The sequence below is a fragment of the Girardinichthys multiradiatus genome, chromosome 22, assembly GCF_021462225.1.
Source record: "Girardinichthys multiradiatus isolate DD_20200921_A chromosome 22, DD_fGirMul_XY1, whole genome shotgun sequence".
NCBI lineage: Eukaryota > Metazoa > Chordata > Actinopteri > Cyprinodontiformes > Goodeidae > Girardinichthys > Girardinichthys multiradiatus.
Genome location: NC_061814.1, coordinates 6751219 through 6769674, shown reverse-complemented (window position 1 = coordinate 6769674; position 18456 = coordinate 6751219). Strand labels below are relative to the sequence as shown.

Below are 18456 nucleotides of genomic sequence, written 5' to 3'. Positions count from 1 at the left end.
AGAGAGAGAATAAAAAAAGAAAGTACACTCTTGTTAAATGCTTGGGTTTTATGTATCTGAATATAATCCTGCTCCTATGGGAGCAGCAAAGGTGTACTTAGTTTTTATAACTGTTCTTAACACTAGAACTCCCAGGGCCGTCAATTTGACGGTTTTGAAAATTTGACATGTCATAACTCTGGTTTATTAAAACTCTTATCTTGCTGGCATCCTGACTTTTTCTAAACCTGTGTCTTGAGTATTTCTGTCGCTATTTTTAAAAAAATAACAAAGTAAATAAAAGATGTAAGTATTTCTACCTCTAACTACCACAGCCGCTATTTTGACGGTCCTATTATTGACATTGATATTTTTTTCCTATGCGATCGTTGCCTAGCAACCGCCACTCTAGAACAGTGAGAAGGAGATTGTTGGTGTCCTACAAATGGCTTCCAGAAGGATATTTTCTGCTCAAGAGGCATTGGAAATGCTTCAAAAATTACATGATTGTGATTCTGGGGTCGAGAGGGATTCTGACGGCTCTTGGTCAGTATTCAGTTCCAGTGACAGCGGGTCAGAGAGTGAGCCTCCCCCGGCTAAAAAAACACGAGTCGTCCCATTAGCAGGAGGTTGTGGCGCATTATTTCAAGGTAGTAAAAGACTAGCCTATGTAACGATTTTAGCATTTTAGGCTATAGTTTATAGATTAGTAAACTAATAATCTGTAAACTATAGCACAGTCAGCGCAGGTTCAGAGATAGGGAGACAAGACTGGTCCCCAGTGTCCAGCTATAAACCCAGCAAACCAGCTCACTGGCAGGAGAGAAACTACAAATCAAGGCAGTGACAATGGAAAAATAAATAAACAATAAGTTAGGTCATAGATATAGTAGCCCAGTAACAACAATCTATTCTGCGCTTTACAGCGTTTTCATCGCAAGACGAGCGCAGACCTGGGAAGGAGGAGGAGATGGGAAAGGATGACGCTGTGTGGAAAGTGGTAGGGGAGGAAGAAAGTAGAGGGAGGCGTCAGAGCCAGAACGTATTGACAGAGCGCCAGATCCAAGATGCCCAGACCGCGTTCCTCTGCTTGGAGAACACCGAAATGTTCATCCACGTTCAGGGCTGCGCTGTGGCTGAGGCCCGCAGAGTTTTAGGAAATGATTCTTCCTCGGACATGAGTGTGGATGAGCTGAAGGCATTTTTAGCACTAGTTTATGTCCGTGAAGTGCAAGGGGGGCGTAACATGGAGCTGTCCAGCTTTTGGTCAGATTAGTAAAGCTTTTTTTTTAAATGTACCTGCTACTCTGTATTATTTTTCAGTACTATTTATAAATAATAAAATTTAATAGGTTTCCATCACGCATTCCGTGGTGGAAACAGAGGCTGGGGACTCGGGGTTGGACTCTTTCATCACCCAGGCTGAAGTCACCGAGGTGGTTAAAAAGCTCCGCGGTGGCAAGGCTTCGGGGGTGGATGAGATCCGCCCTGAGTACCTCAAGTCTCTGGATGTTGTAGGGCTGTCATGGTTGACACGTCTCTTCAACATTGCGTGGCGGTCGGGGACAGTGCCTCTGGACTGGCAGACTGGGGTGGTGGTCCCCCTTCATAAGAAGGTTCCAACTACAGGGGGATCACACTCCTCAGCCTCCCTGGTAAGGCCTACGCCAGGGTATTGGAGAGGAGAGTCCGACCGATAGTCGAACCTCGGCTTCAGGAGGAGCAGTGTGGTTTTTGTCCCGGCTGTGGAACACTGGACCAGCTCTACACCCTCTACAGGGTGCTCGAGGGTTCATGGGAGTTTGCCCAACCGGTTCACCTGTGTTTTGTGGACCTGGAGAAGGCATTCGACTGTGTCCCTCGTGATGCCCTGTGGGGGGTGCTCCAGGAGTATGGAATCGGGGGCCCTTTACTAGGGGCAATCCGGTCCCTGTACGAGCGGAGCAGGAGTTTGGTCCGCATTGCCGGCACTAAGTCGGACCTGTTCCCAGTGCATGTTGGACTCCGGCAGGGCTGCCCTTTGTCACCGGTCCTGTTCATAACTTTTATGGACAGGATTTCTAGACGCAGCCAGGGCCGGAGGGGGTCGGGTTTGGGGACCAGTGGATTTCGTCTCTTCTTTTTGCAGATGACGTGGTCCTGCTGGCCCCCTCTAGCCAAGACCTACAGCATGCGCTGTGGCGGTTCGCAGCCGAGTGTGAAGCGGCTGGGATGAGGATCAGCTCCTCCAAGTCCGAGGCCATGGTACTCGACCGGAAAAGGGTGGCTTGTCCTCTTCAGGTTGGAGGGGAGTTCCTGCCTCAAGTGGAGGAGTTTAAGTATCTCGGGGTCTTGTTCAGGAGTGAGGGAAGAATGGAGCGGGAGATCGACAGACGGATCGGTGCGGCTGCCACCGTAATGGGGGCGCTGTGCTGGTCCGTTGTGGTGAAGAGAGAGCTGAGCCGAAAAGCAAAGCTCTCAATTTACTGGTTGGTCTACGTTCCTACCCTCACTTATGGCCATGAACTTTGGGTCATGACAGAAAGAACGAGATCCCGGATACAAGCGGCTGAAATGAGCTTCCTCCGTAGGGTGGCCGGGCACTCCCTTAGAGATAGGGTGAGGAGCTCGGCCATCCGGGAGGGGCTCGGAGTAGAGCCGCTGCTCCTCCACATCGAGAGGAGCCAGTTGAGGTGGCTCGGGCATCTATACCGGATGCCTCCTGGACGCCTTCCTTGGGAGGTGTTCCAGGCACGTCCCACTGGGAGGAGGCCCAGGTGACGGCCCAGGACACGCTGGAGGGACTATGTCTCTCGGCTGGCCTGGGAACGCCTTGGGCTCCCCCTGGAGGAACTGGAGGAGGTGTCTGGAGAGAGGGACGTCTGGGCGTCTCTGTTGAGTCTGCTGCCCCCGCGACCCGGTCCCGGATAAAGCGGAAGACGACGGGTACGAGGTTTTGATCAAATACTATTATTAATTCTTGTCAAAACCATAATTTTATAGCATGCAAGAAAACCTTTAGCATTCTGACCAATGTAATGTGATTACGTCATCACCGCCTCGCATCCAGAATGCTCGCCGTCAAATTGACGAGTTTGGGAGTTCTAGTAGTGTTAGAAATCTGGGAGTTTTTGCACCACTCTCTTTAATGAAACAACATGGCTTTACAACAATGTTAGCCCTTTTTGATGCCTTTACTTATGTTCTTTAATCTGTTCTGTCTATCAACTAAAACATGGTGTCCACTTCCATCTGATTGTCAACACCAGGATTTCATCTCACAGCCAGCATCTGCCTCTGAGGCCCAGCTTTATGACATGATTATACAGGATCAGTGTCACTTTGTGAAACCACAGTATGGTAATATCAACCCAATCTGTGATTATTTGCTGTGTTCCAGGTGTTTGCTGTGGCAACAATGGATCTGCAGCAGGAACTGTCCTGGGATCACTTACGAGGTTTATACAGGGGACCATCGAGGGTACAAAACTAAATCTGTCACTATCTCACCTAAAACTCCTTTATTAATGCTTCTTTTTTCCAGACACTTTTATATCTAGTGCAACATTGGCTCATACAATATACCAAACCTGCTGTTTGTCATGACATCTGGTTTTAAAAGCCACTTAAATCTCACATGGAAAAATTAGCTTTTTTGGCTTTTCTTTCCGAGAAGTAAAAGTTTGATTCTTGGCCACGCCCACATACATTGAAGGACACTCCAGCTGTTGTTGCTTTGATTCCGTCAGGCCTTAAAAGTATGCTGAGAGAGTTTGGGTGGAAATGGAAACAAGGGTGACTTTTACCCAAAAGTTGACTTCTTGTTTGTTGCAGGACCCAGCTGCAGAAGAGCTTTCCTAGGTTTCAGGGAGATACATCTGTGAACCAAATTTCAAACGTGTATAATGAACTAAGGGAATGTAGAGGAACATTTGAAGGGGGCGCTGTGGAGCTGTTAGTGTAGCCCTTAAAATTAATATTTAATTTTTCACCAGGCCTGGCATGTGTGTAAAATCTCATACGCACATGTTTAACCCCCCAAAAAAGCCTGATTCATTTGGCATGAAAAAAAAAAAAAAGTTTAGAATTTGAACAAGCCTTCGTCTTACCTCTGATGCTCAGGCCTGATAATAATGATGTGCACCCTCAGAGTTCTGACTCCTTGTGTAGGTGCCCAGAGCTGCCTTCTCCAGCAATGGTCCCTACTACAAAAAGAGTAGAAAGTACACCAGACTACACTGACAAACATAAACTGCAGAATTTTTATAAATGATGACAGAAACCAGGCACTGCAAATTACTCATCAGAGACCATTTAAAGAATAAAGCCCTGTTCAGATCAAACATGAAAAATAACAACCCCACCACTACCACTGTCAAAAGAAACTGATCATTTCTTCTTCTGTAACATAGTCCAGATAAGTGTCACCAGTCACCTTGATGGCTGTCTGGAGATCAGATGAAAGGCTGTAACACATCTTCCAAGCTTGCTTTTACTCTGACAATCAGCTGAATTCTCCAGTGTGCATGTTGTCCTAAAATCAGTCATTAATAAAAATCCGAAACTTTTTCCCATCATCTTCCTTCTCCTGCTCGGAATAATTCTGAAAGCGAGTTCATCCCAGGTGAGGTTTCCTCTGTTGCCCTCAGTCCAACATGTCTTCTGATAAACAGGCCTGTGAACGTCTCTACAGTAGACCATCATTCCAAATCACTCCTCCTTCTCCTAAGGTCACACTCCATCCTTCCAGTGAGATTGCATGGTTCATCCTCTGGTCAGCCGGTGCAAACAGCAGACTGGCACCTTTTTCCAACCATAGTTATTATCTCAAGCTGTCTTTATCTGAAATATTCCCTTATTTTATTCCTGTTAAATGACCGCATCTGGATAATTCTGCTATATTTTTAAGTCTGGGAAGTTTTCATTGACCAGGTTTATTCTCTCTGTCCTCCAGCTCTCCATCCTTTCTGAGGTTTCCCACGGCCAAGGCAGCGAGAAAACAAGCTTCCTAATTCCAGCCCAACCAGGGACAGAACATTTCCCCCTTAAACTCGCTCCTCCTCCTCTGTTTGAAGATTAGCACCTCATGGGTTGAGGAAAAGGCTTTCCTTCAATTGTTTTCAACAGAATTTACACATGCTCAGTTTTTTTTTCTGCTAACACTACTGTGACTTTCTTCCATCTGTTCCTGTTAAGTTGTTCATGCAGCCAAACTTTCATAATTAGGGGAAATGTCAGTGGAGCAGCACATTGGATTTATTGACATGTAAAGAAAGTTTCAGCCTCCCTCCATCCAGTCAGGTGGCAGCAGCAGCAGGCCAAGATGAGAAGCTCCTGTTTGAACTAACTGATCTAAAAAAAGAAAGTGAACCAATACCTCATGTGTTAACCAACAGGGTCTTTAGGGATTAGCAAACTCATCAGAAAGTGGTGCAGCTGTCAGACGATATCTTCATTTCACAAGCAGCCCCTCATAGTTGCCACCTTCATAGTGTTTCCTGGGAGGCATTGTGTTTTGTTTGCCTGGTCCTTTTTAATGACTGGTGGTGTTTAATTGTGCTTGGTACCTACAGCAAAAACATAAATCTCTTTATGTTTTTAATAAAACAGTGTGCTGAAGTTCATTTCCTGTCTGTCAGTTATTTATTGCAAGAATCAGATGTTTTATGTGACTAATCCATTCGCTGAGTGTTTAACCAGAGACAATTTACTGTGTAGACCAGAGAAAGTACAGAGTTGAGACAGATAATTAATATGCCTTAAACTTTTCCAAATGTTGTCACATTACAGCCATAAACGTCTGTTTTATTTGGATTTCATGCAACAGACCAAAATATACTGCACAATTGTAAAGTGGAAGGAAAATGAGGCATTGTTTTCAAAATCAATGCATGCATATGTATTCACCCCCTTTAGTCTGATGTCCCTAAAAAAAAATCCAGTTCAACCAGTGACCATCAAAAGTCACCTCATCAGTAAACAGAGTCCGGTTGGTTCAGAACTGAATCAGTCTAACTGCAGCGGTTCTGTTTTTGGCCTCAGAGGTTCTTTAGAAAACAACCAGCAGCATGAAGACCAAGGAACACAGCAGACTTTGAACATCTCCCAGAGCTCAGTTTAATCCATCGTCTAACATGTAGAGGATGGAGCAACTGCAGACCTACCAGGACATGGATGTCCACCTAAACTGACAGGCCATAATTAGTCCTGTTTTCAGTTTGTAATAAATCATGAGTCAGACACAGCGGGCATGTGAAGGAAGGCGCTCTGGTTGGACGAACCCAAAATGTAACTTTTTAGCCTACATATAAAATGCCATGTGTGGAGGAGAACTACTAATATACAGCCCCCTGAACACATTAACATGGGGAAATAGGGTGGTGGCAGTATTATCCTGTGGGCATGCTTTCCTTCACCAGGGTTTAGAGAAGCTGGTCAGATTTGAGGAAACCATGGATGGATCTATATCCAGGACAACCCTGGACCGAAACCTATTGGAGGCTGCAGAAGACTTGAGACTGGGGTGGAGGATCACCTTTCAGCAGGAGAACCAGCCTGAACATTCAGCCAGAGATAAAATGAGACGGTTTGGATCAAAGACTATTCATGTGTTAAAATGGCCCGGTCCAGTGGTTCCCAAATGTTTTCTGTTGGACCTCCTTTTCACTTATAAGGTTTTTGTTAAATAAAACAACAAACCACCTTTACAGTGTAATTATTTCAGGTGTAATTGTCTTTTAACTGTAACAATATTCAGCATTGCCATCTATTTTTCAAAAAATGCCTCTGTGCAAAATGGCTCATTCATACACAACATACATAACCACCCCCTCCAACTTCCCCACCACCATGGCTCTGCTCCCCCCACTTTGGGAACCACTTGACACAAGGCAAAACGGAACAATGTGAGAACAGCTTTCCCAAGAAAAACCAAAAATACTGACATGTAAAAATGCTTGCCGGTAAATGCCTTTCTATAATTATCACTAAGTGAAACCAGGACCTTTTATTGGACAGACTGGATCTTGCTTCCATTCTTTTGGCCAATACTAAACTTGGTTTATCATCATGATCCTTGTGTTCAACATCAGAATTTAAGAAAAATTCTTCTAGTTCCCTGGATGGAAGACATTCTACCAGTCAGAGTCTTTAATGGTCTTATATGTATGTTGACACTTCACACTTTCTGTTGCTGTTACTGAGATGGGTTCCATCACAGAAATATGCATTTCATCCATTCAGGGATGTATGTTTTCCTGCTTCCTAAACCGTACCACCTCATCTGTTGAAACCATGAGAAACAAATAAAAAGAGCTTATTTGAGTTTAGAGCTTAAATACGCTCCAGGCAACAAGGTCCCTGGAAGGCCACTGAGACCAACCCATTTAGACTCAAGCAGAAGGTTAGTTTTTTATTCCAGACGGACCGGTTCGATGGCGGCGTTACAAACTGAAGGAGTAACACAAGTTTAACAATTTATTTAACAAATGTATAAATAGATCATCATACAGTAGCTGGCTAGTCTGTACACCATCATAGGGAAAACAAATGTATTACAATGGCATGTTGAGATTTGTTAGATCTCAGATTGCAGGTTAGGAAACCTCCTCAGCAGAGTTGTAGCTTGTTTTGGTGACAGACGTCCTCCTGTGATGACGTCCTGTTTAGACATATTCTTCATAGTTGCCTGTAAAACAGAAAGATCACATGTTAGTCAAGTCCTTTCTACTTTTCTTTTCAGATTTACTCAACATTTAAAAGCACAGAATGGGATAAGATCAACAGCCGAGGAAAACAGAAGACCTTTTGTTATTTTAAGGCTAAATCTGTTGCCTTTTTCTGCAGTTAGCCACCATATCAGAAGTTACTTTCAGCCTGTATGCTGTGAGAACTGTTTGAGGTGTGAACACAATATAGCTGCAATGATATTCATTTACAATTGTCAAATCTGATTCTGCCATAATGTAGCTGAAAGCTAAAAACTTTACCTACTTTGACTCAGACATCGATACAATAGTTCCTCCACCTGAGAATGGTGCTGCTCTACACTGATGGTCATTTTTTATATTTTTAGGAGTCAGGACCTAGTGAAGATCATCTGTTTTGGACCAGCCCCGGGACATATTTGTACCTAACTTTAGGTGTAGCAGAAACATGATGTCATTAATTCAACAAAGATGAAGCAGAAATGAAAAAGCTGTTAGTGAGAAACTGAGTTGTAAAGTAAAACCACTATACAAGTCTTTACTAATAAGGTAGTACCAAATAATCCTAAAAAGGTCAAGCATAATTTCAGTGTACTAAAATAACGTCGATGAGCCGCTGGAATTTCCCTAAACCAAAGTGTTGAACAGCAGAACATTTGTTTCTTATTAGAAGTTATCACAGAACTAGATCACAACAAAGAAACAAAAAAATCTAGATTCATTCAGAAAAGGCTTGCTGATGTGATCAAACAGTGCAAACGTGGCAACATCAGCAGCAGAAAATCCATTTAGACCGTATAAAATATTAAGATTCAATACTGAATTACAGGATAAAAGACGACAAAACCATAAATAATTCATCCAATTTCCAAACACCTGAAGGTTCCTCATTCATCTTTAAAAAACAATGATATGCAAGAGTAAGAACCATGGGAATGTCCTGCTATGAGTGCAGCAGGATATTCTGAAAACGTGCAATATTTAATTTATAATATTACACTGTTGAATGTTGTGATAATGTCATGACTTGAAGTAAATAAATACATGTTGAAGTCTTTCTGCTTGCAAACATTGATAATGAGTTGTCTATTCAGCTACAGGGAAAAAACTAACATTAAATTATTTCCATCTCAACAACAAGGTTTTATTGAAAAAGAAAAGCTGGTAAGCTATAGTATCATGATCTACAGTGAAACCAGTCCTTTATCAACATGGGCTGACGGGTCAGGCAGAGAGAAGTGCAGCATAAAAACAGACACAGAACGTAACTTTTGACATGTCCTGTCTCATGGTCACATGAAACTAATATTAAGGTTTCACTATGACCATCATTACATCAGAAAACAGGAGGACCCCCTCCCAACTGTGCAGTACGGGGGTGGCCGTATCATAGTGTGGGGTTGTTTGATTGAAGAAGGGACTGGTGCACTTCACAGATGGCATCTTGATGAACGAACATTAGGTGGAAACACTGAAGCATCATCTTAAGACATCTTTCAGCAAGTTAAAGGTTGGACACAAATAAGTCTTCCAAATGGATAATGTCCCTCAGCATACCACCAAATTAGTTACAAAGTGGCTTAAGGCCAGCAAGGTCAATGTTTTGGAGTGGCCATCACAAAGTCCTGATGTCAGTCCAAGAAAAACGTTTTGGGTAGAGCTGGAAAAAAGTGTGTTTGTAAGCAAGGTGGCCTAGAAACCTGCAAAGTTTTGATTGTTTTCCCCAAACCTAAAGATCAACTGGCCAGAGAGAGTTCTGATGGGTCAAACATCAAACAGGTTAATCTCAGACCAAAAGTTGAAGAAAATACTTTTCTACATATTACACAGTAGACTCACCTGTGTTTTCTGAACACACGTGTAGAAGCTGTGAATCTCATTAGAGCACAGACCGTCCACAAAGTTGTTCTGTTTCCAACAAGCCATCAAGAGGGACATTTCTGTGATGCAGGAGGCCTCTGGAGACAGAGAAGGTGCACATTTACTCCTGAACAGACTCAAAATTAAGGAAGGTAAATACATGTTACAGCTGCAGCGGAGGGGGTTCACAGGAACAGCCGTCCACAGCTCACTTCTTACCTCCTTTCTTGGGTTTCCTATTGGCTACAGAGTCCTTCAGAACCAGCGGTCTGTTGGGTTTCAGGACTGGTTTTCCGTTCTGTCTGCTGAGCAGCCTGCTGACCTTCTCCATGAACAGTACGCCTCCCTGTGCCGCCATTTTTCTCAGAGACCAAACCGGTCGGACCGGAGAGGTGCAGCCGCTCTTAACTAAAGTATAAAGCTCAGCGATGAAAACAATTAAAAGGTTCCGATTTCTTTATTCTTCTGAGCACACCTGCACCAACCAACTCCGGGTTAGATGGTATAATCCGTAAACCGAACCTCAGCGTCGTAACGGTAGCTTCTTCATCTTCTTCTGGAGAAGGTCTACATCTGGCTTGCGGTGTACGCGCGCCCTCTACAGGGCCACATGAAACCGTTGATCAAACGGAGTAAAATTGTATTTTTATTTCCTAAGCACTGGAACACATCTAACCAGTATTATCACGGAGCTCTCAAATCCTGACGCCCCTCTTTTACAAACTGAAACAGCAGAGCTAATTATTATAACAAGAAATGGCAGACAGATAGATTATTGGTTTGACAGCCAATCGTTTGGCAATTATCTAACGTGGTGTTGGTGTTTAAAAATATTTAACATTTATTATCTGTATCTGCTGATACCATTCCCTACATCTCCCCCAAAATAGGTTTATTATTACTCAGCATGACCATAATTTTGTTCTTGGACTATTTCCAATGAATCCATAACAAATATTAATGTAAATCATGACAGATGGCAAAAAAAAAAAATCTCTCTCTTTTCATTAGCAATATAAATTACATAGTGTATTTATTGCATATGGGAATGATTTTAACTCATACTGCATTTGAGTTGGATCTAGAGATGATGTCACCTTTAACACAAGTTAAGCATGTTCTGCAACTTCATTGCTTTATACTGCTAATAGGAATAAAATAAAAACATTTATATTGAAATTCACATATGTAGCAATTTGCTAATTTGCAATTGGCATATTTGCATAGTGTTCCTTATGGGACCTCAGATTGGTTCTGTAGGAACAATTCTTCATATTTCAGTGAGTGAATGGAGAAAAATATTTGGTCCTTTCTGGCTGACTGGATGGCTTTAGCAACATCTAATCCTGTATCAAACATCTCTGGATGTTTATGTCAACATAGTGGTTCTTAGAAAAGCAGATTTTTACTGAGGTGGGGATTCTTACAAAAATGTTGACGTTATTTACCACTATTCTCAAAAAATCCCAGAATTGCTGTCTTTTAGAACAAGATAAGAACCGTGTTTGTCTCAGTAAAATTTGACAGCATGTATGTATGTATGTATGTACATGTATTATAGCTTTAGGTAGCAAAAGTGCAAAGGTAAGAGAACATGAGTAAGATATGAACCAGGGAATAAGGGACTATTATGGGATTGAGGAAATCTGAGCAAGAAACAGAAGAAAAAATAACACAAGGGGAAACACAAAGAGGCAAAATCAGTGTAAGGCTGATCTTAATATGAGAGTGTTGCTCTCCTCCCAGCCACAACCCAAGTGACACACACACACACACACACACACACACACACACACACACACAGAGTGCCAGCAGTAGAGGCAGGGAGCCAGCAGAGAGTCTACCGAGCAGCAGCCATGACAGACGTGGGTGAGTAGCTTCAAAAATAACATCCTCCTGTGTGTAAACTGAATGCATGTGATTAGATAGATAGATAGATAGATAGATAGATAGATAGATAGATAGATAGATAGATAGATAGATAGATAGATAGATAGATAGATAGATAGATAGATAGATAGATAGATAGATAGATAGATAGATAGATAGATAGATAGATAGATAGATAGATAGATAGATAGATAGATAGATAGATAGATAGATAGATAGATAGATAGATAGAAGCTATAAACTACTGTAAATAACCCAACCTAATGCAGAGACTGCAGCTGCCTATTTTTTTTACTGTTTCTGGCTGGTTTCTTCCTAACAGCTGATCTGAGAAACTGGAACCAGACACTGGGTCTGTGTAGAATACCAACACATCTCAGCATGTCAGAAAATATTTATAACTGTCGTTCATTATCTAGCACAATAAGCGTATAGTGTTTGAGGAATGAGAGGTGTTCAGAAAGGCTAAGTACCACTTAGCATGAATTGGATTAGACTACAGCTTTGTGCTATTGTGTCCTCCCACCGGTATAGTACCTATGCTGTGTTATTGTATACATGCTCACATGTTGCACAGCAGAAGAAGCTGTCCTACACATCAGGAGAGCTTCCTGGAAGATCTCTGTAGGACTGATTAGAAAATCACTTCTTCGCTTCTCTCTCTTTTATACTAACACACACACACACACACACACACACACATACACACACACACACACACACACACACACACACAAACACTTGGTCCCAAAAAATAAGAGGACAAGAGATTTAGGTCCTGATGTAGCAGTTAGTGAATCAGGCAAATACCGCCCCTCCCCTCAAGCTATTTTAGTCGGATTCTGAAGGGATTAGCTGTAGTATGTACTGTCTGCAAGTTGTTTTCACTGTGCATGCATGTGTGTATCTAATGCAATGTATGTAATGCTTTGGTTGCTTGCAGATTACCATTATGTCATGATTCTGAGTTAAATGACACTAGATAGGCTAATCTAAGCAGTTTTGGCTATATATGTTTTTTAGTTTTTGGCTGTTATTCCACCCAGGCACCAGTTACAAACATGGACAGTTTACACAAACATTATTGTTGCCTGTTGTTTTGCCCCCTAATCAGTGCAGTCAATTAGAGGTCACAGAAAACTTGGAGCTTTAGTTGCTACTTTCCTAATGTTCCTTATTCATTCCCCATCTTTCCCAACACATTGGAACCAAAATAGTGAGTCCAGAATTTGCTTCTGCCATCTAAATGATTGGAATCACACGGTCTCAGACATTAGATCTGTTTTGTGAGATAATGAGATTCCCAAGACCATTATTCCACCTTTAGGTTATATAACTAGGTGCTACTGTGTTACTCAGGTTTACCTGCGTCAGATTTCCTTTAAGTTCCTCGCTCTGCGGGCCATAGTGATGTCGGAACTCTCACTCTCACGGAGGTTGTGCAGGAGATAGACACATCTTCACATCGATCTTCTGATCCTTCCATGCCATTTCCCCCTTTTTAACTTTGGGTCTCCACTGGCTCAGGTATTCAATGTTGGTTAACAACATTGAATACCTGAGCAGGAAATCTTTATTGTAGATGATGCCTTAAATGTTTACAAACCCCCGTTTTCCCACTTTCTGCTGAAAGTACAACTTCTGAGTGTTGGACTTGAGACAAAAACTTTCCATTTATTGCGTTTTTGTGTCTAGACATGAGCGACTTATCTGTCAGTGGGAACCCAAGTTATTGGTAGATCAATTGAGCAGACCTCCGCTATGCTGATTACCTCAGCCAAGGAGGTTATTTTTCCAGCTAAGTCTGTCAGTCAGTCAGTCAGTCAGTCAGCAACTTTACAGAAAGTTACAAATTTTTTCTTTACCCAGAGGTCTGTCTTAGACCAAGGATGAATCCATTTAATTTAGGTGGTGATCCAGGATTTGTTTTCTATGGTGAGAATGACCCTACGTTGGGTGCCGGAGGTATGCAGTCTCTTACCTTCTTGTTTCCTTAGGTTCGACTCTTTCAGATCAGTATTGTCGTTGTTCCTCTGAATAACATTCAGTCATATTTATCCAATAAGAATGTCTTTGCTGTATATTGTGGGGTGATCAGTTGGTATGTCAGTCTCTCAGCCACTTCTGGCATCATTACATTCATCTAGAGGTGGTGGCTAATTGCTTTACTGCAGAATTGGGATTCAAAAACACTGTGTCTATTGGATCTAAGGCCTTCAGGCCTGAGCAACAGTCATAGAGCAGCACCTTGCTATTTGTTATGGTAACCCTACAAACATGTCAGTTTCCAACAGAGTATCTTCAATGTTTCTCATCATTTAACCTAAAAAAATGTATTTCTGTTTCTGAAGAGAGCCATTAAAAATGATAAATTTAAAAGTCTTAAAGACAGTATAAATAATAGTAATGAGTAAAAATAAATTAAATAGTTCCTCTTGTGCTGCATGAAGCAGGAGTGGTCAGCAATGTTGCCTTGCATCAAAAGGGTCATGGGAATAAATCCCAGCCAAATTCTTTCTGTCTGGAGTTTGCATGTTTTCTTTGAACCTATGTTGATTTTCCCGGGTAATCAGGATTTCTTCCACAGTCCAAGTTAGGTTAATTACACCCTTTACAGTGCCATAAAGTGTGAGTATGTGTCTGCTGTTATTGAGTTCGGAAGATAGGCACGTAACATTTACGGTAGTTCACAGTATTTTTCCCAAAGGTCTTTGGGAACCATATAGATGTATTTTTGGTAAATATGAGACGGGCCTTTGTGTTTCTTTTGGTTAGAAGGGGTTTTGGCCTTGGAACTCTCCAATGGATGCCCCTCTACCACTCCAGCCCTCTACCTCCAGCTTAGAAATACCTTTGTAATCCTTTTCAGACTGATAAATGTCAATTACTTTGTCAGGTAGGTTATGATAAAGGGAATTTGGATTCTACAGGTATGGCAGGAATCCAACCCAGGTGTGGCGGAGGAACTAAATCACATTGGGTTAATAACATAAAATTTATGATTTACCAGGGGGATAATTATATTTCACATACTGTATGGACATGTTGGTTAAGTAGCTTTGTTCCCTCAATAAATGAAATCCTTTAATTTCTTTTTCCAATCGTGGAATATCACCGCAGAAGGTGGACTGTTGCAATAGCTCTGTTACTTTTTTAAGTGATTTATTTTTTTATCTTTTCTTTCTAAATTTTCTGGTTCAAACTTTGACTTTTTGAAAGCTGTACAGCTGGAAGGATTCTTGTCATTGCTTTTTATTTTGGACAATAGTTATAATGCGTAACCATAGCATCAATGTCACGGTTCTCTCACGGTTAACTTGATATTGGACCTCAGAATGCAGATGAGCAGGCAGTGTGATGGTAAGTGAAGAAAAGGTTTAATTACAAAAACTCACTCACTAGAGGAGGCAGGAACAAAACAAACGTGCAGGCAAGACAGTCTTGGCATGATCAAAAAATAAGACTTGAGCATCAAACTTGACATGAGCATGAGAATGAAAGGTGTTTCCGCAATGACTAACTGAACAGGTGTGTATAAATGGAGCATGGTACAGGTGGAGCAAGGAGACAGATTAACTTGGACAGGTGAACCGAATAAACTTAATTGACAGACAGAACAAAACATGGCTGTGGCAAAACAGAGACTCTAATAAACAAACTAGAAAAACATGAAGCTAAAGCATAACCAGATCCGAAAACCAAACTTGACAAAACATGAACAAGACGACAAAACTAAAGCATGACCAGGAAAATAACAGAAGCATGATTCAAAATCTAAGAAGAATAATAACAAAAGAACGAGTCAAAACCGTAACTGTGAAAAACATAAGAAACCCGAAACCAAAATCCAAACAACCCTACATCATGACAATCAATGTGTTTGTTTTTTTTTTACAACCTGGAGAAGCTGTTTTAAATCTCAAAAACTCAGATTAACTGCAGCCCCAAATTCCAGATGAGTTAAAGAGGAGTGATCATGAATGCAGAGCAGGAGCAAAGAGGAGAGAGAAAAGAAGGAATTTCAAACCATCTCTTCCATCAATCATAAGGTGGAACATGAGAACATGAGGCAAACAAACTGGAAGAGCTTCAAGTGTTAACAAGGACCCTGTAAGAGTGCTGAGAATGCAGTGTTTTTACTGAGACGTGGCTGACAGTTCACCAGTGTTATTTTAGCAACCTGAGGTGTTTGGGTTTTGATTTTCTTTTGTGTGTATTTTGATAATTTTTTTACTGTTTATTTTCTTACTTCCCCGTGCTCCTTATTGGTAGGTGTTTTCCTTATGTAAGGATTATGATTATTGATTAATTAATATTTATCTAGAATTATAATTTAAAATCATAATTAAATGTTTTTTATTTCTTAACCAAAAATCATTACTTACAAATAGAAATCAGAGATGTCCTCTGGTGTTGTGATTATGGGCTCAAAGCTCTTTAATAATTACAATTAGCTATTCATCATTAATAATTGATAAATTATTAACCAATAACACCGTCACTGTTTATTCAACAACTTCACCGAAGGTGGGGGAACTTCGACCTTGTTTTGACGGATAAATCACTCTTGCATGAAATAAACACAAACGCTTCTCTTAATTATATATATGAAGATTTATTGAAGCCAAATAATTGTGATATACCATTATTCTGGTCCAAAAACCTTCACCTAACAAGCACTATTCTACACAAAGGGAATAACAATGACTACCTAACAATTATAATAAAAGAAAAATATATATATGCATTTAGTGTCTATGAAGATCAAACCAGCAGTTTTATGGACAAAATGTGTAATTTGGGTTAAAATGGAAAGAGAAATCCTCCTGGTGTTCTGATGTCTCGATCGCAGCGATCAGCTGATAAACAGTGGGGCCACGCCCCTTTAGCCACAACCAGCTGATCGCCCCAAATCTGGAACAAAGATTCATAAACCTCTGAGGCAGGAACTCAGTGGAAAAACTCCAGTAATAAAACTGGAACAAAGGAGTGGTCAGGCGAGGCCCAGACCAAAGTTGCTTTGAATTAAAACTTTTAAAGTCCAACTTCTAACTCCTGGCTGATTTGGGATCAGCCGGACAAAAACATGAACCACGCACGATTCAGTACCAAATCAAAACACAGCTCAGCATAACATAATTCAATCAATATAGCATGCAACAAGTTAATACCTGAGATTAACTACTGGTGATTATAAATCACCTTAACTGCCTCATCCTGCCCAGACCTCTAAATGCACCTATCCGGTTTAATATGAAAAGAATGAAATTACTTCGAGTTGATTTCTGCTCTCCACCGGTTGAGGATGGATCAGGTCTGAAGAAAAGGAGTGGAAGGGGATCACGCGTCCGTGATCAAATTAAAGAAAAAAAAGCAGTAAACTTCTCATCCATCCAGGAGGGGAAAAGATGAAGAACCGTTTAGTCGACTGAATCAACAAGGAGGAAACTCTTCTCCTTGGAAATAAAACCTCTGTGGGTTTCTACCTGCACCAGGTGTCGGCGTGGTCTTTGATCGGTTTATGAATCTACTGACCTTCTTGTATCAGACAGATTTCCAGCTTTCAAGCTCTTACGGGAATGGCCTTGTGGAGCAAAAGTTCGCCAGCGACCTTTTGTCTCTCCAGACATGCGCCTCAGTTGCGTCGTCCCGTGAGACACCCGGGAAATGGCCACGAAACTTTATTTCCTGCAGGTTTATAATCCCGGGTGACGTCAGAGCAGCATGTTCAACTGCGCGACCAAAATGGATGACTCCAACACTTATTAGTTCATTCTTTTGTGTTTTTGTCAGCTGCTCTGCTACAGAAAACAAAACGTTGGATTTGTTTTATGCAAATATCAAGGATTCATACATCTCTCAAACAAGACCTCCTCTTGACAAATTAGATCACAATCTTGTTTTTTTCTGCTCCAAAGATTAACCCCTTGTTCAGAGGCAACCTGTGATGAAGATAACTGCGAGATGATGGACCACTTTATGGCATGATGTGGAAACAATAATAAAACTCTGGACATGATTGTACGAAGAAAGATTTTAAATGAAATAAACATTATGGACAATCCTGATCTCTCCCTTCATGAGTCATACCACCACACAATATCTTCAGTCAGAGGCTTCTTCAGATCAGCTTCAACACAGACTGCTACAGGAGATCCTTCCTGTCCATAACCATCAGTATCTACCACAACTCTGAAGAAACTGGGTTAAAATGTGTTACAATCATTGGATTAATAAAGTATTTTCAAATTGAAATTAAATGATCGGAAGAGTATATTTTGTATATTTTCAGATCAGTGATAAGATTATCCTTGAAATTAGTTTTTAATTATTTGAAGAGTTTAGGTGTGATAAAAAAAAAAAAGTAGAAATATAAGAAAACTACATCACTACTTCATCACACTGTACAAAATAGCTAAACTCATAGCTGATCAAATCTCAATCATTTCTGAACTTTTGCAAAGATCTATATATGTGGCAAACTTTTTACAAAGGCCCATTTATATAATGTTGGAACAGGGTGGCATTTAAAAGCTCTAGGACAGTAGCTCTTGAGCACTAGAGGCACAGATTAAAAAAACATAAATTATCAAATCAAGTAAACAGACAGATAAAATAAATTACATTGATGACAAAACAATGACTCAATTCAGATTTCAATTCAGTTTATTTAGCAGCTGTGGTGGGTCAAGCAGTAAAGAATAGTTGGGCACAGGTTAAAGTGCAAAGAAAGGGGGTTTTATTTAACCCAGAAAAACAAACTTGGATAAATTATACAAATGTCAAGATATTGGGCCCATAAAAGAGGTCAAACAAACAAACTCTACTCAAAAAAAAGGCAACATACAATACTAACTAACTAAACAGACCTAACTCAAACAAGAGGGGAACTTAAACAGTGGCTGATCAGTCTACACAGACAGAAAAAGGGTCAAACACATAAAGAAACCTAACTAATACTAACACAAGCAAGGCCCATTTCTTCTGGTCCTGAGTTGTGGTATGAAACAATTTGCAGGTTTCTACATCGGCTTGCTCTGCC

General features: G+C 41.0%; 3 protein-coding genes across 8 annotated transcripts in view; 2 read left to right on the top strand and 1 right to left on the bottom strand.

Annotated features, from left to right (window-relative positions):
• vps8 (VPS8 subunit of CORVET complex) overlaps positions 1-5582 on the top strand; it is a 66181-nt gene extending 60599 nt beyond the window's left edge. For 5 of the 6 annotated variants that reach the window (XM_047351330.1, XM_047351329.1, XM_047351328.1 and 2 more), the window contains 2 exons: positions 3359-3439; positions 4913-5582. In XM_047351330.1, coding sequence (XP_047207286.1) covers positions 3359-3439; positions 4913-5038 — 207 coding nt within the window. In that variant the 3' untranslated portion in view covers positions 5039-5582. The remainder of the gene's footprint in view (positions 1-3358; positions 3440-4912) is intronic. The other variant, XM_047351331.1, reaches the window with a different exon arrangement.
• Positions 5583-7421: 1839 nt separating this feature from the next.
• Positions 7422-10129, bottom strand: chchd1 (coiled-coil-helix-coiled-coil-helix domain containing 1). The gene is made up of 3 exons (XM_047351334.1): positions 9744-10129; positions 9504-9622; positions 7422-7645 (listed from the first exon to the last, which is right to left on the bottom strand). The coding sequence occupies exons 1-3, from the start codon at positions 9880-9882 to the stop codon at positions 7535-7537; spliced, it is 369 nt and encodes a 122-aa protein (XP_047207290.1). The 5' UTR covers positions 9883-10129; the 3' UTR covers positions 7422-7534.
• Positions 10130-11296: 1167 nt separating this feature from the next.
• Positions 11297-18456, top strand: part of si:dkey-191g9.5 (rap1 GTPase-GDP dissociation stimulator 1) — a 35427-nt gene continuing 28267 nt past the window's right edge. Inside the window, exon 1 of the mRNA XM_047350853.1 lies at positions 11297-11393. Within this exon, the coding sequence (XP_047206809.1) occupies positions 11381-11393 (13 nt within the window). The 5' untranslated portion in view covers positions 11297-11380. The remainder of the gene's footprint in view (positions 11394-18456) is intronic.

Bases quoted from the DNA above. Each gene is read 5' to 3' on its own strand.
- chchd1 (XM_047351334.1), bottom strand. From the start codon at position 9,882: ATGGCGGCACAGGGAGGCGTACTGTTCATGGAGAAGGTCAGCAGGCTG. The intron at 9,623-9,743 runs GTAAGAAGTGAG...CTCTGTCTCCAG, and splicing joins TAGGAAACCCAAGAAAGGAG to AGGCCTCCTGCATCACAGAA. The intron at 7,646-9,503 runs GTGAGTCTACTG...TCTGTTTTACAG, and splicing joins CGTGTGTTCAGAAAACACAG to GCAACTATGAAGAATATGTC.